We start from the raw sequence: 26874 nt of genomic DNA, 5'->3' as shown, positions 1-26874 counted from the left end.
CTCTCCCCTGCCTCATCCCTGAGCAGCTGTGCAGTGCTCACTTGTTTTAAATACATCAAAATAAGCAAATTCTGGCCTTTTTTATCCATGTTTTGGGAGGAAAGGTGGATTAACACCAGCAAATCCCACATTCCTCAGCCTCCCATCCCGGAGGGGCCGGTGCAGCCCAAGGAAGAGCCACCCATGGCAGCCCCACCCCAGCGCTGGGGATTTGAATGTGAGTCCAGGGGAAAAGATCTGCAGCAGTGAAACCCCAAATCAAATCCCCCAAAATTCCCCTCTTAGCCCTTTCTGGGCTTTTAGACAAAATTACAGAAACATGGAATGGTTTGGGTTGGAAAGGATCTTAACAGAGAACTGGAAAAACTGCAGGAGTGAAATGAGGGCACTGGGAATGGGTTTAAGAAGGAGACACTTCCAAAGATCCCTGGATTTCCACACAGGGGCTCCTCAGCACAGCACAGCTCCCAGAATCCCAGAATCCCAAAATGGTTTGGGTGGGAAGAGACCTCAAATCCCGTCCCACCCCATCCCAAGGGCAGGGACAGTTCCCACTGTCCCAGATCCCAGCCCCAGTGTCCAACCTGGCCTTGGGCATTGCCAGGGATCCAGGGGCAGCCCCAGCAAATCTGGGAATTGCAGCCCAGGCAGGAATTCCTTGCCAAGATCCCAGCCCAATCTCCCCTTTCCCAGTGGAAGCCATTCCCTGGCTCCTGTCCCTGCAGCCCTTGGCCCCAGTCCCTCTCCAGCTCTCCTGGAGCCCCTGCAGGGACTCTCAGCATTCCCTGCATTTTGCCCTTCTCCAGGGGAACATTCCCAGCTCTCCCAGCCTGGCTCCAGTATTGGAACACCAGACAGGAAACTCCTGCACCCCATTCCTGCCCTTTCCCAGGTGTCTGGAACAGCAGCACTGCTGGAATTTGGGGGTTCGGCCCCTCCAAGGTGCTCACGGTGCCACTGCTCCTTTCTCCAGGAGGTTTTTCCAACCCACCCTGCCAGAGGCTCCTTGGATCTGGATTAGCCCTGGCAGCACCGGGAATTGTCCCCTGCAGTCAGGGGCAGGAGAGGGAATTCCCAGCGGGAAGGCTGGGAAGTGTCCCGGTAAATCGAGCCCCTGACCTTTGGCTCCGTCTCCTGCTCCACCTGGCAGAGGAGCCACGTCACAAAGCCGGGATTGACGTGGGAAACAGAATCCAACCTTGAAGTTATCCCGGGAGAAAGGTGGGGGATGCTGGGATGCTGCAAGTGGGGGGAGGGAATGGGTGAGGTGGGATCTTGGGAAGGAATTCCTGGCTGGGAAGGCGGGGAGGCCCTGGAATGGAATTCCCAGATTTGCTTTGGCTGCCCCTGGATCCCTGGGAATGCCCAAGGCCAGGCTGGACACTGGGATTGGAGCAGCCTGGGACAGTGGGAGCTGTCCCTGAACTTTGTATTCCAAGCTTTTGCAGGAGCGGGGCTTCGTTTGTAGAAAATCCTCAATCCCAACCCAAATCTTGGTGGATTAGAGGTGATCCATCTCATCCTTCACCGTTTCCCAAAGATATTCCCTCTTGTCCCATGGGAAATCCCACTGGGAAAAGCCAGGGGATACTCTTAAAGGCAACCTGATGAACTCAGCTTGTAAAAGGGCAAAAGTGCTGAGGAGATAAAGGGAGATAAAGGGAATTTTCCTGCTCTAATCCAATTAATAGAGCCAATAATAAAAACTCCAAGCCCTACAAACCCACTCAAAGCTTCCCCCAAGTGAAGCAAATCCCACATAAAGGAGAACCCTCCCATCCAACAAATACAAGGAGCTGCTTTAACAAAATAATTAGGGGGAAAAAAGAAAAAAATAAGTAAAAAAAGCAGGAGGCGCGCTTTGGGCCGTGGGCTGTGTTGTGCAGGAAAAGGCTGGAAGGGAACTGTCTGGGATAATGACAGCTCCTGTCCCGGATCCCGTGGCAGCTGCGGTGACCTCCAGGCCCCTGTGACTGACGGGCTGACCCCCAGCACTCCGGGGTGCTCCGTAAATGACAGGGCCAGGGAAAAAAAGAAAGGGAAGAGAAAAGGGAACTCGCTGGCGGCTTTGTAGCCAAGCTTCCTAATAAAACCTAATTCAAGCTGTCAGGGTGAAATGAAGAAAGTGTCAACAGGGGTTTGCAGAGAAATATTCCAAATGTTTGGCTCCGAGAGCCGGAGCGGGGATCCCCTCCCCCCGCTGCTCCGAAAGGGCTGGAGAATCCAATGTGGAAAGGAATTTTAATGAGGGGTGCGGAGGGAGCCCCGGGAGGGACCCACGGGGACACTTCTGCTCCCTGTCCTGCCAAAGCCAATCATCCCGGGATGGGGAAGCTCCGGAGGGAGCGCTGCCAGAGCCGCATCCACCGGGAATGGGCTCTGGAAAGGGAGAGGGGCCACGGTGGCCATGGGAGCCACCAGAGAGGAGCTGAGGAGAAACTCCTCAGCTCCCAAACCAAGCAGGGACCTGCAGGGAAAATGCTTCTCCAAATCGGCATTCCTGGCTCCAAGGAGAGCAGGGAAATCCTGGAGAGCCTGGGGCAGGTACCGGAAGGGCTGCTGAGCCCCAGGAACTGTCCTAACAGGGCAGGCATGGAATGGTTTGGGTGGGAAGGAACCGTAAATCCCATCCCTGTCCTCATCCCCATCCCATTCCATGGGCAGGGACTGCTCCCAATATCCCATTGGGATCCAATCCCAGTGTCCAACCTGGCCTTGGGCACTGCCAGGGATCCAGGGGCAGCCCCAGCAAATCTGGGAATTGCAGCCCAGGCAGGAATTCCTTGCCAAGATCCCAGCCCAATCTCCCCTTTCCCAGTGGAAGCCATTCCCTGGCTCCTGTCCCTGCAGCCCTTGGCCCCAGTCCCTCTCCAGCTCTCCTGGAGCCCCTGCAGGGACTCTCAGCATTCCCTGCATTTTGCCCTTCTCCAGGGGAACATTCCCAGCTCTCCCAGCCTGGCTCCAGAGCAGAGGGGCTCCAGCCCTGGAGCAGCTCCGGGGCCTCCTCTGGACTCTCTCCAGCAGCTCCAGGGTCAGGTCATGGCTGGGATATGAAGCTCCCAAGGAGCTGGAACTTCCCAATCCCCAATCCAGCCTCCTGTTTTCCCAGGGAAGGGAAGGAGGATGAATCCTCCCAGGCAGATTCCTGTCCCTCACTCCTCAGCCTCTCCCGAGCTGCTCACGCTGCTGCTGCAAAAGCAAAGCCTCAGCTCGAGCTCCTGGCAGAGCCCGCTGCTCTTCAGTCTCACACACGTACACATGGGTGAAACGAGCCTCAAAGCACCTCGGGATGGAGCAGGGAGAGTAAACACATGGAATATTTTGCAGGCTTTAAAAAAAAAAAAAAAAAAAATCACATTATTTGTATATAAACTCCCCGAAGGAACAAGAAAAACAAAAGCACGAAAGGAGCAGCTGAAACTCGTTCCTGACCAAAAATCCAACCCTCAGAGTCTTCCTGACAAGGCTTTCATGGAACCACGGGATTCCCACTCCTTGGGGAGCAGGGAGGGGAGGCCAGAGGGGGTCAGAGATGTTCCTGGTGACAAGTGGCCATCACAGCCTTTCTCCAGACACCCAGGTTCATCTATTTATTAAAATATTAATCTATATCATCTATTTATTAAAATACCACTGCAGAAACACCTGGGAGGAAGCAGCCCCTCCCTCCTCACACAACTGGGATTGTCCTGGGAGCCTGGAATTCCCTGGAAGTGTCCAAGGCCAGGCTGGAGGAGGCTTGGAGCATGGTGGGAGGTGTCCCTGTGATGGGCTGGCACCAGGTGATCCCCAAAGCTCCTTCCAACCCAAACCATCCCGGGATTGCCCCCTCCAGGAGAGGCCCCACTGCTCCAGGGCCACTTCCAAAGGGACAGAATCCATGTCTGGAGCCAGCTGAGCTCTCCCAGTGCCAGCCCTTCCCACCTGAGGTGCAGGTCCTCGGAGAACTTGAGGCAGGCGTAGATAAACTCCTTGATCTGGCTGTAGACCTTGGGCACGAACTCCGAGAAGGGGAACTTCTTTGGGAAGGGTTGCTGGAAAACACGGGAGGGAATTCCAGAGGGAGGGCAGGGACAGCAGCGAGATCCAGGCAGGCAAAGGAATTCCGGGGTTTGTCCTGGATTTTACAAACACTTCGGCCAAGGGGAGCAGATAATCACAAATGGCATCTGGAGCCAGGTGGCGTTTGGGGCCATCCCCTCATTCCCTCTCCCAGCTCCCTTCCTCTCCCTCCGTGGGAACGCCTGGAATTCCTCTCACACCATGCACGAGGCGTTTTCCCGGTCACCTCCCCCCGGCGCTGCCCAACGACCCCCAAAACCAGGAGGAAACGGATTTTCCAACACCAGATTTTCCCAGCTTTCACCCCCAGAGCTCGAAGCTGAAGCCCAGGACTGAATTTTGGGGCAGGACACAGAAATCCAAGCCCTTGACTGGGATCACCAGGGTTGGATTTGCTGCCTGCAGGATTTAGGATCCAGGGAACACCAGGACACACTTGGGTTTTCCAAGCTCGTGCAAAGGCCAAGATCCACCACTTTTTTGGGCTCTTTTTCTCTAAATATGAGACTGAAACAAATAAAGGCCAATCCCAGGGTCCATAATAGGGGAATAAAATGCCAGTGGAAGTGGATATTTCTACCTGTGAACACCCTGAGAGGAACACAAATCACACTTCCCACATCCACACCAGGAGAAATGTATCCCATGGGAGGAATATTTGTTCTTTCCCGTTGTTTTCCTTTCTCTTTTATCGTTTATTTGGACTGGGGGGATGATTTGGGGTTTGTTTTTTTGATCCTTTCAACGCCCACAAAGGGTGTGAGGCTCTCCTGCCCCAGCAGCCAGGCCAGGCCTCTCTCCCTGTTCCAAAATTCACCTTTTCGAGTTCAGAATCCTGGAATGGGAACTGTCCAACGATTTTCTTATAAACTTCTTCATTTGACACCGGGATGGGGCTGTAGTTATCTGAGTCAAGGATGTTTCTGGGAAAAGAAGAGTTGGGGGGACAACTGTGAGGGGAAAGTTTTCCTGCTGGGTCAGGACATTCCCCCGGAGGCTGGTGCCAGGCCAAGGGGTGATCCCAAATTCCTGCAGCAGCAGCCAGGGGTATCCCGAAGTGGCCACAGCTCAGTGATGGAGCAAGGACACAGAATCATGGAATGGTTTGGCTGGGAAGGGATCCTAAATCCCATCCAGTGCCACAGGGGCACCTCCCACTGTCCCAGCTGGATCCAGCCCCAGTGTCCAGCCTGGCCTTGGGCATTCCCAGGGATCCAGGGGCAGCCCCAGCAAATCTGGGAATTGCAGCCCAGGCAGGAATTCCTTGCCAAGATCCCAGCCCAATCTCCCCTTTCCCAGTGGAAGCCATTCCCTGGCTCCTGTCCCTGCAGCCCTTGGCCCCAGTCCCTCTCCAGCTCTCCTGGAGCCCCTGCAGGGACTCTCAGCATTCCCTGCATTTTGCCCTTCTCCAGGGGAACATTCCCAGCTCTCCCAGCCTGGCTCCAGAGCAGAGGGGCTCCAGCCCTGGAGCAGCTCCGGGGCCTCCTCTGGATTTATTCCAGCAGCTCCATAGCAGGGGTGGCACTGGATGGGTTTTAAGGTCCCTTCCCACCCAACCCATTCCCTGATTCCATAATTAATCCCTAAAAAACTTCCACGCAGGAGCCAAAACTCCTCAGTGAGAGCTCTCAGGTGCTTCTTCCAGAGCCTCTCACCTGAACACTCCTGCCCATTTCTTCAGCAGGGTCTCGCTGTACTGGTCCTGGATCTCCAGCAGCATGTCGAAGAGCTGGTTCACGGGGAAGCCGTAGCCCTGCGCAGCGGGAGGGAAGGGAATGAAGCCTCCAGAGGGTAGCTGGGAATTGTCTGTCCTGAATAGGGGAAAATCTTCCCCCAGCACCGCCCCTGGTGCTGCTGGAGGGGTTCAGGGGGCGACTGAGCCGGGGAGAAACCCCCAGAGCCGCCCGAGGCCTGCGTGAGGCGGCCGAGGCCTGCTCCTTGCACAGAGCCAGGCTGTCCCTCAGGTGATGCCAGCCCAGAAATACCAAAATCAGAGCTTGGCCAGCCTGGAGCAGGAGAGACATAAGGCTGTCCCTCAGGTGATGCCAGCCCAGAAATACCAAAATCAGAGCTTGGCCAGCCTGGAGCAGGAGAGCCAAGCAGGCTGTCCCTCAGGTGACAGGGAATTGTTACCAGAGTGACCAGGTTGTGCAGAGAAGCCAAAGGGAAGGTGGCTTTCTCCTTTCAGCTAGCTCTAGCCTGGTTCCATGAGCTGAACAGCCATGAGTGGATAAAGGACATTTTCAAATACAGCATTACCCAAAAGCAAATGCTTTCCAAGGTGGTCTGAGATTTAACCCAAAGCAGAGCTGATCAGGAAATGTGCACATTTCTCGTTGAAACAAGAAGCAGCATTGTACTACACTTTTTTTTACACAATGGCACCCAGAAATGCCAAAATCGGCCAGCCTGGATCAGCAGAGCCATCAGGGTGTCCCTCAGGTGATCCTCACCCAGAAATACCAAAATCAGAGCTTGGCCAGCCCAGCTCAGCCCCGCTGGAGCGGCACTGGATGAGGAGAGGCCCGAGCCCCGCGTACCTGGAGCGTGTCGGCGAAGAGCACAATGAGGTTCTTCAGGTCCAACACCAGGCTGGGGTCAGAGCAGTAGGACTGGAGAGGAGGGCAGAGAGGAAGAGCTGTGACCGCGTGGCCCGGCACAGAGCCCGGCCCAGAACCAGAAGCTTCACCCCGTGAGGGTTGTGAGGGCTGGGCTGCTCAGGGTGCCACGGCTCCCCGGGCTGGGGAAGGTTTTGGGGTGGCTGCTCAGGGTGCTGCTGTTCCCCAGGCTGGGGAAGGCTTTGGGCTGGCTGCTCAGGGTGCCATGGCTCCCCGGGCTGGAGGAGCCTTTGGGCTGGGCTGCTCAGGGTGCCGCAGCTCCCCAGGCTGGGGAAGGTTTTGGGCTGGCTGCTCAGGGTGCCATGGCTCCCCGGGCTGGAGGAGCCTTTGGGCTGGGCTGCTCAGGGTGCCGCAGCTCCCCAGGCTGGGGAAGGTTTTGGGCTGGGCTGCTCAGGGTGCCACGGCTCCCCGGGCTGGGGAAGGTTTTGGGGTGGCTGCTCAGGGTGTCACGGCTCCCCGGGCTGGGGAAGGTTTTGGGGTGGCTGCTCAGGGTGTCACGGCTCCCCGGGCTGGGGAAGGTTTTGGGGTGGCTGCTCAGGGTGCTGCTGTTCCCCAGGCTGGGGAAGGCTTTGGGCTGGGCTGCTCAGGGTGCTGCGGCTCCCCGGGCTGGAGGAGCCTTTGGGCTGGGCTGCTCAGGGTGCCGCAGCTCCCCAGGCTGGGGAAGGCTTTGGGCTGGGCTGCTCAGGGTGCCGCAGCTCCCCAGGCTGGGGAAGGCTTTGGGCTGGGCTGCTCAGGGTGCCATGGCTCCCCGGGCTGGGGTTCCCCGGGCTGGCTGCTCAGGGTGCCTCAGCTCCCCGGGCTGGGGAAGGTTTTGGGCTGGCTGCTCAGGGTGCTGCAGCTCCCCGGGCTGGAGGAGGCTTTGGGCTGCCCCAGAGATATCCGAGGTGTGCCTGAGAACCCACAGGAGCCGGATCCCGCAGCGCTGGGACGGGGACAGCGCCTCTCATCTAATATTTACTGTGTTGTGTCTGATGGTAATGAAGCATCTCAGCCAGGCATCCACGGCCCGGGCCGAGGGCAAACAAGCTGGATTCCAGCTCCAGAGCAGGGATTTATCCCGCTCCAAACCCCCCAGACACAACCCCGTGTCCCAGAGCCGCCCCAGTCCCCCCCAGGCTTCCCAGGAGCAGCCAAAAAAACTCTCCCCGTGCTGAAAAATGTGAAGTTTGAGACAGAGCCTGCCCAAATATAGAATCAGCGATCCCAGGCTGGAACGAGAGCGGGATTTAAAGCTCGCTGGAAACTCCAGGAGGAACGACCCCATTAATCAGCGGGAAGGACTGGGAGACACACGTTTTCCATCTCCCTGTCCAAAAAGGAGAGTCGGGAAGAAAGATAACGCCCTGAAGCATCGCAAGTGATTAAAGATGTCCCCGTCTGCGGCGAGGAGGAAAATCCAGGGATAAATTTGTCTGCCTCGGAAGAATGGAAATGGCCCTGGCAAGGTGAGAGCTTTCCCGCAGATCCCAGTTTGGGATGCACTGGTTTAACTGGGAGCGCTCGGAGCGAGTTGGGAAATCACGGAATGTTGGGTGAGTGCTGCAGGAGCCTCCCCCGGCAGCCGCTGAGCGCGTTCCTTCTGGCACCGCTTGAAACAACCCGAGCGGCAACAAAGCTGGGAACACCGAAAAACCCCGTGCCTGGCTCAGCCTCCTGCTCCCAGCCCCGAGAAAATCCCACCCGAAACGAAAACAAACACAGGTTTGCAGCCCCGTGGGGGTTGGTGTTTATCCCCTCTGCCTGCACAGCAGCTCACGGGAAGGAGGCAAATTTCCAGTCACCCGGATGGGGAATACCAGGAATCTCCTGGGGTCCCTCATCCCACAGGGATCCAGGTGCGGGGAATGGTGTGGGGTGGAAAGGACCTTCAAACCCAGCCGGTTCCACCTCCTCCCCCTGCACCAGGATGCTTCCAGCCCGGTGCTCGCGTCCATCTCTTCCCACATTTTCACCCAAAAACGCTCCTGGGGTTCTCTCTCCCTGGATTTGGTTTTCCAGCCCATTTTCCAGCCCATTTTCCAGCCCATTTTCCAGCCATGAAATTTAAGGGACCAAGATGATCTTTAAGCTCCCTTCCAACCCAAACCACTCTGGGATTCTCTGATTCTGCATTGGACAAGGCCATGTCTCAATGTGCCAAAAAAGATCCTTTTCCCCAACATTTTTTGGGACAAATCGACTTTCCAGTCACTCAGATGGGGAGAGGGAACACCGGGAATCTCCTGGGGTCCCTCATCCCACAGGGATCCAGGTGCAGGGAATGGTGTGGGGTGGAAAGGACCTTCAAACCCAGCCGGTTCCACCTCCTCCCCCTGCACCAGGATGCTTCCAGCCCAGTGCTCGCATCCATCTCTTCCCACATTTTCACCCAAGGTGCTCCTGGCGTTCTCTCTCCCTGGATTTGGTTTTCCAGCCCATTTTCCAGCCCATTTTCCAGCCATGAAATTTAAGGGACCAAGATGATCTTTAAGCTCCCTTCCAACCCAAACCACTCTGAGATTCTCTGATCCTGTATCGAACAAGGCCATGCCTCAGTGTGCCAAAAAAGATCCTTTTCCCCAACATTTTCTGGGACAAATCCACTCCCTCTGCTGGTGCTCCTCAAAAATTATGAATGAAATAATGATGAAAATATAAAAGCACTGTTTCACCCTTCCAAATATCGAGTTTGGAAGGGAAATGCCGCCAACCAAGAGGCCAAAAAAGCCGGAGAAAGTGAATTTTCCGCGTGTCCGCGTCACTCCTTTAAACACTCATCGGAAAAGAGGGAAAACAAAGAATTCCAAAGGCAAAAAAAAAAAAAAGGCAGAACTGCAGCACGTCAAGGACAGTCAAGCAACAGCTGAGCTCTGCCGGGCTTTTACTCACGGAGTGAGTCCTCAGGGCCGCGATGGTTTTGGACAGGGCCATCTCCCACAGCTCATCAATGTAGGCGCGGTTCACCAGGCCCTGGGTCGTGTGCAGGATGTGATCCTCCACCACAAAAAACCTGAAACGCCACAAAACGCCCCCAAAACCTCAGCTCTGGCACAGGAAAAGCCGTCCCTGAGCCCCCGGGGCCAGCTGGGATTTGGGGGATCTGTCAAATCCAGGCGGCTCCAAAGGTTTTGTTCCCTGGTTTTTGACAGCGCTGGGTTGGAGGAGTTGAAACCCTGCAAATTCTGTGTGTGCACAAAGGCAGAATTCCTTCTCCACCGGTTCTCTACCTCGTTATTCCTGCAAGAACCAGGGGTTAAACTCTGCTCCAGCCAGCGGCCGTCCCATCACAACTGGGGAAAATGCTCTGGCTGCAGGGAAAAATGATTTATCCACAGGGAAAACTGATTTATCTGCAGGGAAAACTGATTTAAGTACAGGGAAAAATGTTGGAACTGCAGGGAAAACTATCTGCAGGGAAAAATGCTTTATCTGCAGGGGAAAATGTTGGAACTGCAGGGAAAACTGCTTTATCTGCAGGGAAAAGTGCTTTATCCGCAGGGAAAACTGCTTTATCTGCAGGGAAAAGTGCTTTATCTGCAGGGAAAACTGATTTATCTGCAGGGGAAAATGTTGGAAATGCAGGGAAAACTGCTTTATCTGCAGGGAAAACTGCTTTAAGTACAGGGAAAAATGTTGGAACTGCAGGGAAAACTATCTGCAGGGAAAACTGCTTTATCTGCAGGGAAAACTCATTTATCCACAGGGAAAACTGCTTTATCTGCAGGGGAAACTGATTTATCCACAGGGAAAAATGCTTTATCCGCAGGGAATAATGGTTTATCCGCAGGGGAAAATGTTGGAACTGCAGGGAAAACTGCTTTATCCACAGGGAAAACTACTTTATCTGCAGGGAAAAATGCTTTATCTGCAGGGAAAAATGTTGGAACTGCAGGGGAAAATGTTGGAAGTGCAGGGAAAATCCTCCCTGCCACCCCAGCTCCACCACGTGCTCCCAGCCATTCCCAGACAATCAATCCACTCCAATCTCCAGGTATCAACTCTGCTGCTCCAAAAGGAAGTGTTTTCCAGGGAATGAGGGTGAGACTGGACATTTTAATCGGTGTCACACCAATTTCCAGCTGATTTTATCCAAGGAAATCCAGCCCAGGAGCAGGGAGCTGCACGAGGGGAGCAGAGCACGTGGAATTCGTGGAGGTCATAATTAGGTATTGAAATAATTCTCATTATTAGCTGAATAAACAACGAATCCCCTGCTATTTTTATGGATCAGCAACCCTCGGAATTCTCCTCTCGGAGCTCAGTTCTGGAAGATTTTTTTTGTCAAATCTGAGTGTGACAAAACAGCAGCTCTGGGGAGCAGAGAAACACCTCCTTCAGCAGGAAAATAACTCAAGAATAATTATTCAATACTGCGGAATCACTGAGGCAGAAGGGCCCGTTCATGTCATTAGAGGGGCAAGAAGATGCACATAATCCACAGGGATTGTTTACCCTCAAATCCCCAGAAATCCCCAGAAATTCCCAGAAATTCCCAGAAATTCCCAGAAACCCCCAGAAACTCCCAGAAATCCTCAGAAACTCCCAGAAATTCCCAGAAATTCCCAGAAATTCCTATAAATTCCCAGAAATCCTCAGAAATTCCCAGAAACTCCCAGAAATTCCCAGAAACCCCTAGAAATCCCCAGAAACTCCCAGAAATTCCCAGAAACCCCCAGAAATTCCCAGGCTGCTGGCAGGTCCCTCCCCGCTCCCCCCAGTGACACAGCAAAGGGGATAAAATTCACTTTGCAACACTTAAAAAGCACAAACCACCTCGGGTTTTTTTTTTCATTTTTTTCTCTTTTTCTGTCCCATTTTGGCTTCAAGGACCACCAAAAATAGCAACATTCCCTCCTCTCCCGGTTTTTCTGGGCTCCCCAGCAGCCCAGGACACCCGTTTTTAGCAGGGCCGTGTATAAAAGGAACACCTACCCTACAATTTGATTGAAATACTTCCTGTAGCCGTCTAAAGTTTCGTGCTGCAACAAAGAGGGAGGGAGCAGAGGTTAAAGCCCAGGTGGCCGAGGGCAAAGGGAGATTTTTGGGATGAGCCAGGGGCAGTGGGAGAGTGGGGATGACATTCCAGGCTGGGAAGGGCAGGACGAACTGACCATGTTGGAGGGAGGCTGCAGCACCAGCCGAGCTTGTTTTCTCCTCTGCTTCCTGTAGTAGCTCTCAAAGGTCTCCCGGGCTCCCTGGAAAACAGGAAAGGGTCATTCCAGCCGTCAGGATGTGCAGGAAGAGGTCACTTGGAATATAAATCATGGAATCGCTGAGGTTGGAAAAGCCCTCTGAGATCAGCGAGGCCATTGCGCTGCCCCTGTCCCCGAGTGCCACATCCAGGGGCTTTGGAATCCTCCAGGAATGGGCATTCCAAACCTCCCTAGGCAATTCCAGATTCCTTTCCATGTAGGAATATTCCCAATATCCACCCTGAGCTGCCCTGAGGCCGTTCCCTCTCCTCCTGTCCCTGTTCCCTGCCAGCAGATCCCAAATCCCCCCGGCTGTCCCCTCCTGCCAGGGACTTGTGCAGGGCCAGAAATTCCCCCTGAGCCTCCTTTGCTCCAGCCTGAGCCCCTTCCCAGCTCCCTCAGGAATTCTCCAGCCCCTTCCCAGCTCCCTCAGGAATTCTCCAGCCCCTTCCCAGCTCCCTCAGGAATTCTCCAGCCCCTTCCCAGCTCCCTCAGGAATTCTCCAGCCCCATCCCAGCTCCGTTCCCTTCCCTGGCCACGCTCCAGCCCCTCCAGGGCTCTCCAGAGCTGTCCCAGCACTGGGGGTGCCCCAGCACAGGGGACGGGCACTGCCCTGGCCCTGCTGCCACCCCAGAGCCGGAACATTCCGTGTCCCAGCTCGTGTTCCTCCAGCAGAAATGTGGAACTTTCCTCCAAAATCCCATCCAGGTATCAGAGAATGAAGAGTTTGTGTGCAAACACCGAGGCCAGCCCCGAGTGCTCGGGCACAGGAACGCTGGGCAGATGTGGGGCACGGGGATGTGCCCAGCTGCTCTCTGGGCCATAATCTGGGCAAAAATCAGATTTATTGATCCATGGATTGATCCATGGATCAACCAGTGATGGTGTCAGCAAAGAGAGGGAGGAGCCAAAGGACACCAAAGACACAAACTGGGGGAATTAAAGGCCAGCTTGGACAGGGCTCAGAGCTCCCTGGGATAGCTGAAGATTCCCAATCCACAGATGGGCTCTAAAGGTCCCTCCAAGCGAGCCCTCCTGGGGTTCTGTGGATTCCAGAAGTCTGGAATGTGGGGTACAGCGCTCCACGGACAGCTCCAGAGCTCACTTCTCCCACCTTGGAGTGCCCAGAGCATTCCCATCCCCAAACCTTTCCATGGGCATCACCCCTGGGCTGAGCTCTGGGGTGGTTTTTGCTCCAGACCAGGCCCCACCTCAGTATCCCAATCCTGGAGAATCCAAGGATCTGCTGCGGAACGCTGGCCCCCTGCCCCGGGCCATCCAACCCCGCGTGTTTCATCCCTGCCCGCTGCTCCCTCCTCCACACCCGCCCTGTTTTCTGTCTGAAATCCGATCACAAACATCTCAGGGAAGGGACAACGTCTTGCTTTGAACTGTTGGGAGCCAAGGGGGGGGGAGAGAGAGAGAGAGAAAAAAAAAACCCAAAAAACCCAAAACAAATCCCAAAAAACCCAACCCGACTCCACCTCATTTAGCATTCACAAAACAAACAACGTGCAGCAACAAATATCACCTGAGCGAGGCACCAGCTGTCAACCTGCTCCTCTCCAGAAAATAAATTAATTAAAAGCAAAACCTGATGGTAATTTAATGATTCTCCAGCTGTTGTGGCATTACACAACCAGGCTGCCGAGGGCTTGTGAGGAGCCATAGCCTGACTTGCTCCTTGTTTTTCCCAAGTGCAGCTCCAGGCTCTGGTAGGAATCAGCCCAGGGATGTGCCCAGAGCTCTCCCACCTAATTCTGCCCTTCACCAAGGTGTCAAAATCCATCCAAAAAAACATTTTAGGTGCTCAAATCCATCTAAAAAATCTTTTCAGGCGCTCAAATCCATCCCAAAAACCTTCTTAGGTTCCAAAATCCATCCCCAAAGCCTTTCTAGATGCTCAAATCCATCTTCAAAACCTTCTTAGGTGCTCAAATCCATCCCAAAAACATTTTCAGGTGCTCAAATCCATCTAAAAAATCTTTTCAGGTGCTCAAATCCATCCCCAAAACCTTCTTAGGTCCTAAAATCCATCCCCAGAACCTTCTTAGGTCCCAAAATCCATCTCCAAAACCTTTTTAGGTGCTCAAATCCATCCCCAAAACCTTTTTAGGTGCTCAAATCCATCCCCAAAATCTTTTTAGGTGCTCAAATCCATCTCCAAAACCTTTTTAGGTGCTCAAATCCATCTCCAAAATCTTTTTAGGTGCTCAAATCCATCCCCAAAACCTTTTCAGGTCCCAAAATCCATCTCCAAAATCTTTTTAGGTGCTCAAATCCAGCCCCAAAACCTTCATGGGTCCTAAAATCCACCCCCCCAAAGCCTTCTTAGGTCCTAAAATCCATCCAAAAAACCTTTTCAGGTGCTCAAATCCATCCCCAAAACCTTCTTAGCTCCCAAAATCCATCCAAAAAACCTTTTCAGGTGCTCAAATCCATGCCCAAGCCCTCCCTGCCACTGTGCACGAGCACTCCAAAGGAATGTGGGGATTTCTAAGGTGGATTTTGTCCTGGAGTTCTGCTTTTTGTCCTGGCCCAGTCTCAGGAGGCTCGGGATGAGCAGCTCCTGATCCATGCTGGGCACATCCAGCACACCTGGATCATAAATCCCAGCTTTTTCCTGGAGTCAGGTTCAGCATCAGCTTCAGTCTACAAGAAATTTGATAATTTAGGAGACAATTTAGTAATGGAAACTATGAACCAACATCTCCCTGTCAGGGCTTCCCAAAACTCCCAAAAGCTGTTTCCCTCAGGAAAGGGAAGGATCCCGAGGCAGAAATCAGGGATCTAGAGGTGAGACCCAGAAAAAGAAGGATTAATACAGGTTTCATCAAACCAAGAGATAAAATCACGTGATGCCTGAAGTTACTAAGTGATAAATTCAGAGCAGGGAGCAGTGACTTCCCTTTGAGGCCCTCTCCAAGGCCTGAACTTGGTGATTCTCAGGATCCTGGAGTTCTCCAGCTCCTCTCCACCACAGAAAAACCAAGGAAAAGGGATTTTTCACCACTGAGGGGATGGCACTAAAGAGATTTATTAAATTCTGCTGGACCTTGTCTCTCCAGAGCTCCACAAGGAGCACAAACCCCCCTGCTCACCTCCATCCTCACCAACCCCAGCACTGACGCCTTGGGGCGAAGCCACTCATTAAGCTGGAGTAGATTCATTAAATAATGCATTGCATTAATTAAACAATTGCATTGTGGAGCTGATTTTAAACCAAAAGGGGTTTTTTTTAACCATTTCTTTAAGTGATGAACGTGTGGCACCCTCAGAGGCGGGAGCAGAGCAAGGCCGAGGGTGGACACTCCCACCAAACACCTCACACAGTTTCAAGGAACATCCACTGGAAATTAATGAGAAATCAATTGGAAATTAATGAGAAACTAATGAGTCATTAATGCATTGCTGAACTCGCAGGAGCTGCCGTTTCCCCACTGTTTTGTGGTGGCCTCCAGGACTTGCTGGGCCCTGCGGGAGCGGCTCCTCAGGAGCAGGAGGGCTCGGGCCCAATGAAGAGCAGATTTTGGAGGTTTCTGCAGGATTTTGGAGGTTTCTGCTGGATTTTGGAGGTTTCTGCAGGATTTTGGAGGTTTCTGCAGGATTTTGGAGGTTTCTGTATGATTCTGGAGGTTTCTGCAGGATTTTGGAGGTTTCTGTATGATTTTGGAGGTTTCTGCTGGATTTTGGAGGTTTCTGCTGGATTTTGGAGGTTTCTGCAGGATTTTGGAGGTTTCTGCTGAGGCTGCACCGAGCCCAGGCAGAGCTGGGTTCATCCCCTCATCCTCCAGCTCCAGAGCCTGCTCATCCTCCTGCAGGCTTCCCTTCAGGACAGAGAAGACAGGAACTCATCCCACACCTGGCTGCACTTCCAGTGTCCCCCAGCACGGCCGTGTCCCACCCCATTCCACAGAATTCCAGAATTCCAGACTGGTTTGGGTGGGGAAAACACCTGAAAGATCATCTCATCCCACCCCATTCCATGGCAGGGACAGCTCCCATTATCCCAGCTGGATCCAATCCCAGTGTCCAACCTGGCCTTGGGCATTCCCAGGGATCCAGGGGCAGCCCCAGCAAATCTGGGAATTGCAGCCCAGGCAGGAATTCCTTGCCAAGATCCCAGCCCAATCTCCCCTTTCCCAGTGGAAGCCATTCCCTGGCTCCTGTCCCTGCAGCCCTTGGCCCCAGTCCCTCTCCAGCTCTCCTGGAGCCCCTGCAGGGACTCTCAGCATTCCCTGCATTTTGCCCTTCTCCAGGGGAACATTCCCAGCTCTCCCAGCCTGGCTCCAGAGCAGAGGGGCTCCAGCCCTGGAGCAGCTCCGGGGCCTCCTCTGGATTTATTCCAGCAGCTCCTCATTCCTCTGGGGAATTTTCCCCACCAGCTCCTCGGGATCACCACAGGATGGTGGAGCTCCCCAGGTCCTGGGGGTCAGGGAAGCACAGGAACCAAAATTCCTGATCCCCACGGGACAAATTCCCTTGTCCCACGGGGACAAGGCCCAGGCCGCATCTCCATCCCTGTTTCACCGGCACCTTTGAGGAAGGTGAAGCACCCGGAGCACCTTCATCACAATCTCCGGAAGTTAAAATTACTTCGGAATCACTTCCAGGGAAAAAAGGTGTTTTCCACAGGCAGGGGAAGCAGAAGTGATGGGAGCTGGGCTGGGAATGCCACAGGGAAGCCCTGACTCCCATCCTTGGCTGGATTCTCCTCAGCCTCGGAAGGTTCCGGATGCCACCTCCTCCCTCCAACCCAACAGCTGAACTGCAGCACAAGGGAAGGAGCAGCAAAGGCCTTTGGAACCATTCCCAAAAAAACAAAAATTTAAAAAAAAATAAATCAGAGAATCCTATTCACATTTTAGCAGTTTCCAAAAAATTTATGGCGCAGGGACCTGCCAACGTGACCAAAGCCATCCCCACACGGCACTGCTCCCGGCGTTCTCGTTCCTGAGCCGTTCCTGCATTCCCAGGAATCTGGGACTCCATCTCTCCACCACCCCTCTCGTGACCCTGCTCCCATTTTTCATCCTCCCAGTTCCATCCCTTTCTCCCAACTGCATTCCTCCCTCATCTCCCCAGATATTCCCATTGCTCCCACATTACATTCTCCTCAAAATGGAAAATATTTCTTCCTGTCCGTGGCAGTTGGAGCTCAGACCACCCAGTTTCCCACATTTCATCTCTTTAGGACTATTCATCTCCTCAGGTCTCCAGATAATCCATTACTCCTCTGAATTCCACGCCTGAATCCAGTTTTCCTCTGGATAAAAACCCAAAAAAAGCAGAAAACCAAATGAACACATCAACCAGACCAAGAATATTCCAGAGAGATGAGAATATTCCACGAGATCCTGAGTTTTCTGGGCTACCCAGCTGAAACTCCGGGTGGGATTTGTGTTTTAGGGCCACTCTTCTCCCACGGTTCGGGGGAGAGAACCAGAGGAAGTGACCCCTTGGGGAAGTTTTGGATATTTGGGTAAATTCCTCCATGGAAGTGCGCAGGGAGGTTTGGAGTGCCCGTCCCTGGAGGGGTTTCACATCCCCGTGGATGTGGCACTTGGGGACAGCGGTGGAACAGCTGGATCCAACCCCGGAGGGCTTTTCCAACCTCAGCCATTCCATGGAAGCCAGCGCTGGGCACAGGAGCTGCTCCTTCCCCGCTGGGTTTTAATTCCAGCTTCACCCAGCTCTCAACCCCTCTGAGGGAGCGGAGGAATCCAAAGTACCCGTTCCATGTAATCACCGGTCCAGGAAAAACCCTCAATAACGCCTCATATTTGTAAAATTGCCGGGCAGAACTCTCCTGCTGAAATTAGCCCCGGAGTTCACAGAGTTGGCAGGGAGAGGGGGGTAATTACCAGCGGGGATGAACACCACAGAAGGGAAAACAGAGGATAATCACAAGAAAGCAAAAACAGCAGCTGAACAAACCCAAAAATGTTTCGGGATTCGGGAGCAGCGCGGAGCTGAGAGCCAAGCGGGCTGGGATGACACCAGGAAAAATGTGCTCCCGGTTTTATTCTCCTCCGGGAATGATTGAAATGCCCAGGGAAACGGGACTTTGGGAATTCGGGTGGCAATGGTTTGGAGCACAGCAGAAATCAGCCTTGTGCACTTCACCTATTTCCTACCTGGGTAACACGGGGGGTCCATAACCCAACATTCCCGTGGGATGCTGTTGCCTGAGCCATCCCAAACTGCCCCCCATCTGGAACACCATTCATCATTCCCTAAAAATCAGTGAATCCTCCCAGTTCTCCCATTAAAATCCCACCACAACGATGGAGCAAGGAGGGGGATGTGCCACAAGGTCTGCTGAGAAGATTCCTCCTTGGAAAATCCAGCCTGCGCCAGTTTATTGTGGATCTATTGGAAATAAATCCACAGAATCCATGGGAACAGCCCAAATTCACCGAACAGCCCAGTTTTACGGCCACTGGAGAAGGTTTTTGTACCCCCCACCCACAGAGCAGCTCAGCCCCATCACTGCAGCTCTAGGTTTAAATAATCAGGGATGAATCCAGCTTTAATTCCGTGCTCGGGGAATCCTAAACCCAGCACCCACCTGGATTTATCAATGTGACACCACTAAAATCATGGAATCCTGGAATGGTTTGGGTTGGAAGGACCTCAAAGCCCCTCCAGTGCCACCCCTGCTGTGGTAGGGACACCTCCCACCATCCCAGGGGCTCCAAACCTCATCCAACCTGGAATAGGACAACCAGTAAAGCTTTTGGGATTGGGAATAACGGGAATTCTGGGACCTGCTCCCTCTGTGTCTTCAGCAGAGACCTGCAGAGCACTGGACAAGGTCCATCCACTCTGCAGATGTCCCCAGATTCGGTGAAAACTCGACAGGCTCGAGGCAGGGCTGATCCCTGGAGAGGTCTGGGCAGGCTGGAGGAGCTCCCCAACACGCTGACATCCAAAAGCACAAATCCCAAACATCCCTCAGGGAAAGGGAGAAGCCCTGAACCCCTCACAAACTCGGGTTTGGGAGACCCTCTGTGGATAAAGACGGGAATTTTGGGTTGACAGGAAGTTTTTCCAGCAGGAGAACAATAAAAATCCCCGAGGCTGGTTGGAGCAGGGTAACACCAAGGTGTGGGGTTTGATCCCTGGATGATTCCCTCCAGAGCTGGAGCCTTGTGAGACCCTTCCAGCTCAGAACTTCCCGTGATTCCATGAAGCAGCAGCAGGAATTCACAAAGCTGCATCCCAATCTCCATCCCTGGAACCTTTCCAGGCCGGGCTGGACAAATCACTGGGAAACCCAGGTCTGATCTCCCAGATCCAGGCAGGAGGTTGGATTGGAGCCCTCCTGAGGTCCCTTCCCACCCCAGTGGCCCCATCCCAGGAGATCCAGGTGGCCCCATTCCAGGAGATCCTGGTGGCCCCATCCCAGGAGATCCAGGTGGCCTCATCCCAGGAGATCCAGGTGGCCCCATTCCAGGAGATCCTGGTGGCCCCATCCCAGGAGATCCAGGTGGCCCCATTCCAGGAGATCCTGGTGGCCCCATCCCAGGATATTCAGGTGGCCCCATCCCAGGAGATCCAGGTGGCCCCATCCCAGGAGATCCAGGTGGCCCCATTCCAGGAGATCTGGGTGGCCCCATCCCAGGAGATCCAGGTGGCCCCATCCCAGGAGATCCAGGTGGCCCCATCCCAGGATATCCAGGTGGCCCCATCCCAGGAGATCCTGGTGGCCCCATCCCAGGACATCCCTTCCCAGCCAGGCTGCACAGAGCTCTGGAGCTTCCGAGTGTCCCACATCACTCCTCTCCCAGCCTGGGCTCCGAGTGCCCTGCCCACCAGCCCTCTCCCACGTTCTGGGAGGAGGAAATGCCAGATTTGGGGCCAAAATCCCATTTCTGGAGGGTTTCAGTCACAGTTTAGGTGATTCCAGTCTCGTTCCAACAAAAATGGGGATTTCCTTTCCCTCACATGTCGAGCAGAGCCCTGGGCTGTGTCACCCTCACCTGCCCGAGACAGCCCCAGCCCAGGGCTCCGTTTTAATTTGCCTGCAGGTGCCAAACACCACGTCCATGCTAAAAACCCACTCAGTCCAACCTGGATCCCATCTCTACTCCCCCCTCATCACTCTGGAATTCCATGGGAACACCCCAAACCCAACCCCAAATGCTCAGCAGCTCAGAGCAGCAGCTTGGATGTGACAGATTTTAACAAAAGCGCAGCCCGTAAGCTTTAAAACCTTACAAATTACCGGTTTTTTTACCCCAAAATCAGCCGAAACGGGCATAGTTTTGTTTTTTTTAGGGTCCAGCACTTCACCAAACACCAGGAGCTCCCCACCAGTGAGGAAGGAGCTGCCAAGAAAAGCAGAAAATCATCCCGACATGCCCCGGAGATGTGCGCGCAGATAAGGGAACCCCGGTAGCCACTAACGAGGCACAAGGAGGCCAAAAGTGCCGCTTGGAAAACCTAAATATTCCCAACAAATCTCAGGGAGCGCCTGGTGGACGCGCTCGCAGGTGCTCGGCGGGGATCAAAAAGGAGGCTCCTGTTTGTTGACTGTAAACACCCCCTCGATACCAAAAACACGGAGATGAAGTGGAGCAGGAATTGCGTGGGGGGAAGAGAGAGTGGCTGCAAGGGGCCTCTCCTCCCAGCCGGGAAGGATTTGGTCTCTCTCCAGCCAGCCCTGACCTCCAGCCGTGTCCTGGAAAAAGCGGCAAATCCCGAGTTCCGTGGAGAATTTCGCGTTTCGGGTTCCTCTGAACGGGCTCGGAGTCACGGAGTTCAAAACAAATGAACTGGGAGCTGGTGAAGAGGAGGGAGGCCAAGAAGCACAAGGAAAGGTGATCCCAAAGGAAAGGAGGCTCCGGAGGTCAGGAGAGGTTGTGGCTCCCCATCCCAGGAAGTGCCCACGGCCAGGCTGGGCAGGGTTTGGAGCAGCCTGGGATAGCGGAAGCTCATCCCCATGGCAGGGGGGGCCAACTGGATGGGATTAAAATCCCTTTCAGGCCAAATAATTCCATGATTCCATGAAATCATTGAGAACCAGGCAGGGCCTCAGAAATCCTGCCTGGAAGAGTCCGTGGAAGACCCAACTCTCCTTTCCCTCTCTCCCATCCTTGGCTTGGCTAAGCTCATTTAAATCAAACTCTGAAAGTGACGAAAATCGACAAAGAAAGAGCAAGATTAAAAAAAAAATAAAGTTTGAAATCCAGGTCCAACAGATTAAATTCCCTCTCCAGCTCCACTGAGCCCGAGCTCCCGGCCAGGGACAGCAGGGAGCACATGGACAAGGAACACAGGGATAACAGGGAACACAGGGACATCAATATATCAGGGAATTATCCCAAACCCCGCTGTCTCCAGGGGAAGATGCTGCAGGCTTTCCCTCAGCTCTGCCCCAAGAGCCACCACTCACCCCAGGCTCAGCCTCTCCCGCTCCCCACCGGCCACACAAGGGTTAACCATGAGGGAAAAAGGTGAGATTCCCCCTTTTCCTCCTTCCTCCCAGCAAAGCAGGCCATTACCCCGCAGCCCCATTGTTCCCAGCCCTGGATATGGGAAGCAATATCCATTTTCCATTTAGAGCAGGGCAAAGCCTTTAATTTCAGCCTCCTGCCTGCAGCTGGAGTTCCCTTTTAACTGCTGGGCCACGGGAGTGAAGACAGTTTTATATGGAGGAAAACGCTGCAAAGGCCACTTTAATATGGTCACATGTGGGAAGGGGGAGCTTTTCCGAGGTAATGAGGGGCAGCGGGATATTGCACTTCCCATCTGGCTGCTCGGCACAGCAGGGAAAAGGCTCTCCTGGCTTTTTAAGGACAGGCCCCACTGCAGTAAAACCAAACGCAGCGAAAAGAAATGCCAAATAAAGCGTGAGGAGGAGATGCCCTCTAATGTTGGAGCCCGGCAGCACATCCAGGGATCGGGGAGGGGGGGAGAGTTGGGATGAGGCAGAGCGTGGGCGTTTGGGGTGTCCTGGAGTTTTGGGGTCGCCCCACACCTGGGACAGCTTCCCCTGGCTGAGGGGTGCCAGGGATCAGCTCCTTGGCCACGGCCACCCAGGTTGGTGTGGCCCTGGAGCGTGGACCTGCGGTGACCCTTCCTGTCCTGTCCATCCTATCCCATCCTGTTCTGTCCTGTCCTGTCCTGTCCTATCCCGTTCTACCCTGTTCTATCCTGTCTTGTCCTGTCCTGCTCTGTCCCATTCTATCCCATCCTCTCCCACCCTACCCCATCGTATCCCGTCCTATCCTATCCCGTCCTGTCCCATCCTGTCCTATCCCATCCTATCTCATCCTGTCCCTCCCTTCCCATCCCATCCCATCCCATCCTATCCCATCCCATCCCATCCCATCCCATCCCATCCCATCCCATCCCATCCCATCCCATCCCATCCCATGGATCTCATCCCATGGATCCCATCCCATCCCATCCCATGGATCTCATCCCATGGATCCCATCCCATCCCATCCCATGGATCCCATCCCATCCCGGTGCTGTCCCCACGGCTCCCGACAAATCTGCCCAGCAGAGATGAGGGAGCAGCATTGGAAGAGGATGAACAGCCGGATTAACGAGCCTGGCTTTGGGAATCCAGCCTCAATCCATGGAACACCTTCCCAAAGGGCTCCTGGAGCAGCCGGCTCCTGCCAGAGCCTTCCCAGATCCTCCTAATTAGGCGTTAATTAACCCAACCTCTGAGCCGGGACAGCAAAGGAGGAGTTCTCATCCCAAAGGAGCATCCCAGGAATGCAAAGGGCTCGGATGGATCCGAGGGATGAGAAGGCTGGAGATGAGAGCCCTTCCAGCCCATTCCAGGATTCTTCCCACTTCAGTCCCTTTTCCAGCTCCACTTTTCCCAAAAGCAGGAATCCCCAGTTTGCTGAGAAATGGGGAATTTTTACAGCCTGTGTGAGGTGGAGGGGGGGAATCCGCTCTCCTCAGATCCAAGGAATTCAGAGAGACCCCAATCCCATCCCATGCTCCAGCTCTGGTGCTGTCAGGGGGAGAGAAAAACCCAGGAATTTTCCCTTCTTTCCAGGGAATCACCATGAAAGCAGCAGCTGGAATGTGGGGACCAGGAGGAGGAAGCCAAACTCTGGACATGAGCAGGGTTTCTCCTCTTGGAGCAGGACAAAGCCACCAGCGACAGAAAACCACCACCGGCAGCATGATGGAATTCCAAGGAATGGAAACGTGATGGAAAACCAAGGAATTGTGGATTTGAGGGGAAAAATGAAAGCCTGGAGGAAAAATTCCCAGAATTGCCTGCTGAGGCTGGAGGAAGGGTCAGGGAGCTCCCGTCTCCAAATCCCGGAGCAGACGCCCCTGGAGCCAGCTCTGCTCCCAAGATCCAAGCGCGGCTCCGGTGTCTCCCGTCAAACCTCCAAGGATGGAATCCAGAGCTGCTCCACTCTTGGAAAGAAATATTAAAAATAAATTGGGATTTTTATTCCTTGGCACTGCAGGGGAAAAAGGCGTGGAACTGGGAGTAAACTTTGGGATAGAAATCTTTTTCCAAACGCCACCAGTGCTTCCAGCTCATTCCCATTCATAAAACAGGGAAAACCAGACATTCCCAGGACGCAAAAAACAGCAGCCCCTGCTCTGCAAACAAGTGTTTTAACCTCATTCCACTGAAAACACGGAGCAGAAAATGGAATTTCTCTCCCAGGAGGCCTCTGAGGCAGAGCAGAGGGAGCCCAGGAGCCGTCAGGAGACACCCCTTGCCTATGGATTAGCATAAATCCAGAAATTCCTGGTTTTCCCAGCAGGAACGACCAGCTCACCCTGCACAGGGTTGTTTCAGCCCGGCTGTTGCTGAAAAATAACACAGCAACGGCCTGGACAGGGAATTCCAGCTTTTCCAGCACTGTTCTCAGCAAATCCCGGAGCGAGGACACCCCGAGCCACAGGACAGATCTGGGACTGGAATAGGCTTGGATGGACTTTTTTCCATAGGTTTATCCAAAGGGATCCTGTGCCATGGACACTTCTGGTGTCCACAAGAGCTTTGTCAACAGCTCAGGGAGAGCAGGAGCTGAACAGGCTGGGAGTCGTGGAAAACCACGGGAATGGATCTGATCAGGCTGGGCTGATCCCAAAGGAAAGGTGGGAATTGTGTCCCGGAGCCCCTCAGGTGAGGCCCCACCTGCAGAGCTGCCCCAGCCCCGGGGCCAAGAGCAGGAGGACGTGGAGCTGCTGGAGAGAGTCCAGAGGAGGCCCCGGAGCTGCTCCAGGGCTGGAGCCCCTCTGCTCTGGAGCCAGGCTGGGAGAGCTGGGAATGTTCCCCTGGAGAAGGGCAAAATGCAGGGAATGCTGAGAGTCCCTGCAGGGGCTCCAGGAGAGCTGGAGAGGGACTGGGGCCAAGGGCTGCAGGGACAGGAGCCAGGGAATGGCTTCCACTGGGAAAGGGGAGATTGGGCTGGGATCTTGGCAAGGAATTCCTGCCTGGGCTGCAATTCCCAGATTTCCCGTAGCTGCCCCTGGATCCCTGGGAATGCCCAAGGCCAGGCTGGACATTGGGATTGGATCCAGCTGGGATGGTGGGAGCTGTCCCTGCCCATGGAACTGGATGGGATTGAAGGTCCCTTCCATTCCAAACCATTCCATGACTCCAGGCTGAGGAACACAACGCTCAGAATTCCATCATCTCCCTTACAAAAATCCCGTTCGTGTGACAGAGCTGGAATCAGTGACTCGCTGTGGTTCAGAGGAGTTAAAGCCCCAAAAAGCTGCAAACCAGCCCCAAATCTGGAGCTCCCCCACACCCTGGATAATCCCACAGAACCCCGTCTTGGGTGCTCTGATCTCCAAAGCCGGAGGGAGCCCATGGAAAAGTGAGAAGTTCAGGAAAGAGGGATGGGCAGCTCGGCCCTGTCTGGGCCGTAGCTCTCACTGTACCACCACAAAAGGGGATTCTGGAGGAGCAGAGACTTTGTGGGGCCCTGGCAGACCCCAAAAGCCTGGAAGGAATTCCACCCATCCAGAGCCTGATCCCTTCCCAAGCACCAGCAGAGGGGAGGGTGGGATGGAGAATGGATGCTCCAGCCCAGCAGGAATTCCGTGGATGAAGACAGAGAGGACATCAGGATCTCCATGCCTGAAACACAGGGATGCTCCCATCCACTCCTACCTCCCATGGAATTTTTGAAGTGACATCACACCCAGCAGACCTGGTTCCAAGATCTTTTCCCATTTCCCTTTTTCCTGGTTCCAACATCTTTTCCCATTTCCCTTTTTCCTGGTTCCAACATCTTTTCCCGCTTCCCTTTTTCCTGGTTCCAACATCTTTTCCCATTTCCCTTTTTCCTGGTTCCAACATCTTTTCCCGCTTCCCTTTTTCCTGGTTACAACATCTTTTCCCACTTCCCTTTTTTCCAAAACCTCACAGGTTCCAGGGAGCTCTGGAAGGGGAGAAGGGACAGCAGTTGTCCCCTCCGAGTTTCCTTCCCTGCCAAGAATGTAACCTCTGGAAAAAGCAAGGAAGAGCTTCCAGGAGAAAGGGTTTTCCACTTTTGAAAGCACAACTGGGAGGAGACACAGCAGATCCAGGAGCTCCAGGATCCTGAGGACAGCATTTGTTGGGAAAGAACAAGGAGAGAAGCTCTCCAAGGAAATGCAGAACTCCTGGACACACCAGAACGCTGCTGGAGGAGCAGATGGGAATGCTCCTCTTCCTCAGGGCACAGGGAACACCCTGGAGCAGGAGACTCTTCTGGCCAGATCCAATCCCAGCCTCTTCTGGAATCATGGAATTACTGAGGTTGGAAAAACCTCCTGAGATCATCGACTCCAACCACTCCCAGCACCGCCAAGGTCACCACTGTCCCCTGTCCCCAGGTGCCACATCCACATGGATTTTAAATCCCTCCAGGAATGGGGACTCCACCCCTGCTCTGGGCACTTCCAGGGCCTGACCGCCCTTTCCATGGAGAAATTCTTCCCAATATCCAAACTAAAGCTCCTCTGGCACAGCCTGAGGCTGCTCTCCTCATCCTGTCCCTGTTCCCTGGGAGCGCAGACTGACACCATTCCCTATTTTCTGATCTGGTCTGTCCCAATCCCGGCCAAACTCTGGCATCCCAGCTGCAAGGGAAGCATCTGTGTGGAGGCGCAAACCTCCGAATCCAGGGAATTTCAGGGATTTTCAGGCTGAGGGAAGCTCAGCCACAGCAAATCTTCCGAGCAACCCGAGATGCAAATTCCACTTCAATCCCATTTCGGAGGTTCCAATGGGAACGGAGATGTGTTTTTCCTGGAATGCCAGGAGGGAAATTCCGTGTCCTTGGTGCTGCTCAGCTCATTTAAGGAGGGCAATGCAGGGGTTCAGTCCGGGTTGTTTCTTCTGCTCCTCTGCTCAGCCAGGAGAGCTTTTCCTCAATCCAGCCCAAATCCAAGATGGATTTCCCATCCCTTCATCCCAGTTAAAAGACAGCTTTCCTTGGATCAACACCGGACACGTGGCCAGCCTTGAAACATCGGGTTTGGATCCCTCACCCCAACTCCCGGTTGTCTAAAGAGGTGTGTTCATCCAGCGGGAACAGAACGGCTCCAATCCTCCCTGAGATTTCCCTCAGGAGCCTTTTGGGATGTTCCAACGTTCCCTTTGGAAGAGCTGGAGGAAGGAATTCCTTGGGAAGCGCTGGGCACAGGGCTGGGCCAGGCCAGAGGGACATTCAACCTCTCCAGGGTGACGGCTCCAGCTTTCCCAGGCGCTGCTGCTCCGGAGGGCTGGAGAAGCACAGGAACAAAGCTGCTCCCAGGATCCAGAGCCCGCAGGTTATCCGTGAGGGGCAGCAGCCAGCAGAGCATTCCCACACAGCCCAAGATCCGCTCCTTTTCCCGATTTTCCACGGCTTGGATTTTGTTTTCAGCTGACACAATCCATCAAGAGACAGCGGGTGTGTCCGGAGCGATGAGCAGGACCAGGAACGGATCCGGCCCTTCCCAAATGGAGCAGCTCCAAGGACAGACCCAGAGCCCTTCCGCTGCCACAAAGAGGCTTTTCCACATCTCCTCCATTCCTGCTGAAAACT

At 54.0% G+C, this 26874-nt stretch overlaps 1 protein-coding gene across 3 annotated transcripts in view; it reads right to left on the bottom strand.

Annotated features, from left to right (window-relative positions):
- Positions 1 to 26874, bottom strand: part of EXOC6B (exocyst complex component 6B) — a 281715-nt gene that overhangs the window by 105582 nt on the left and 149259 nt on the right. For all 3 annotated transcript variants that reach the window (XM_088056403.1, XM_088056404.1, XM_088056405.1), the window contains 7 exons: positions 11771 to 11854; positions 11592 to 11638; positions 9549 to 9669; positions 6603 to 6674; positions 5718 to 5815; positions 4880 to 4985; positions 3925 to 4034 (listed from right to left, as the gene is read on the bottom strand). In XM_088056403.1, the coding sequence (XP_087912529.1) occupies positions 3925 to 4034; positions 4880 to 4985; positions 5718 to 5815; positions 6603 to 6674; positions 9549 to 9669; positions 11592 to 11638; positions 11771 to 11854 (638 nt within the window). The remainder of the gene's footprint in view (positions 1 to 3924; positions 4035 to 4879; positions 4986 to 5717; positions 5816 to 6602; positions 6675 to 9548; positions 9670 to 11591; positions 11639 to 11770; positions 11855 to 26874) is intronic.

This window comes from Pseudopodoces humilis, chromosome 6 (genome assembly GCF_049639895.1).
Source record: "Pseudopodoces humilis isolate 2021_Gansu_Grassland_sample_001 chromosome 6, ASM4963989v1, whole genome shotgun sequence".
In the NCBI taxonomy this organism is placed as follows: Eukaryota; Metazoa; Chordata; class Aves; order Passeriformes; family Paridae; genus Pseudopodoces; species Pseudopodoces humilis.
Note: the sequence above shows the minus strand (reverse complement) of the source record. Positions and strands in the feature narration are given on the sequence as shown.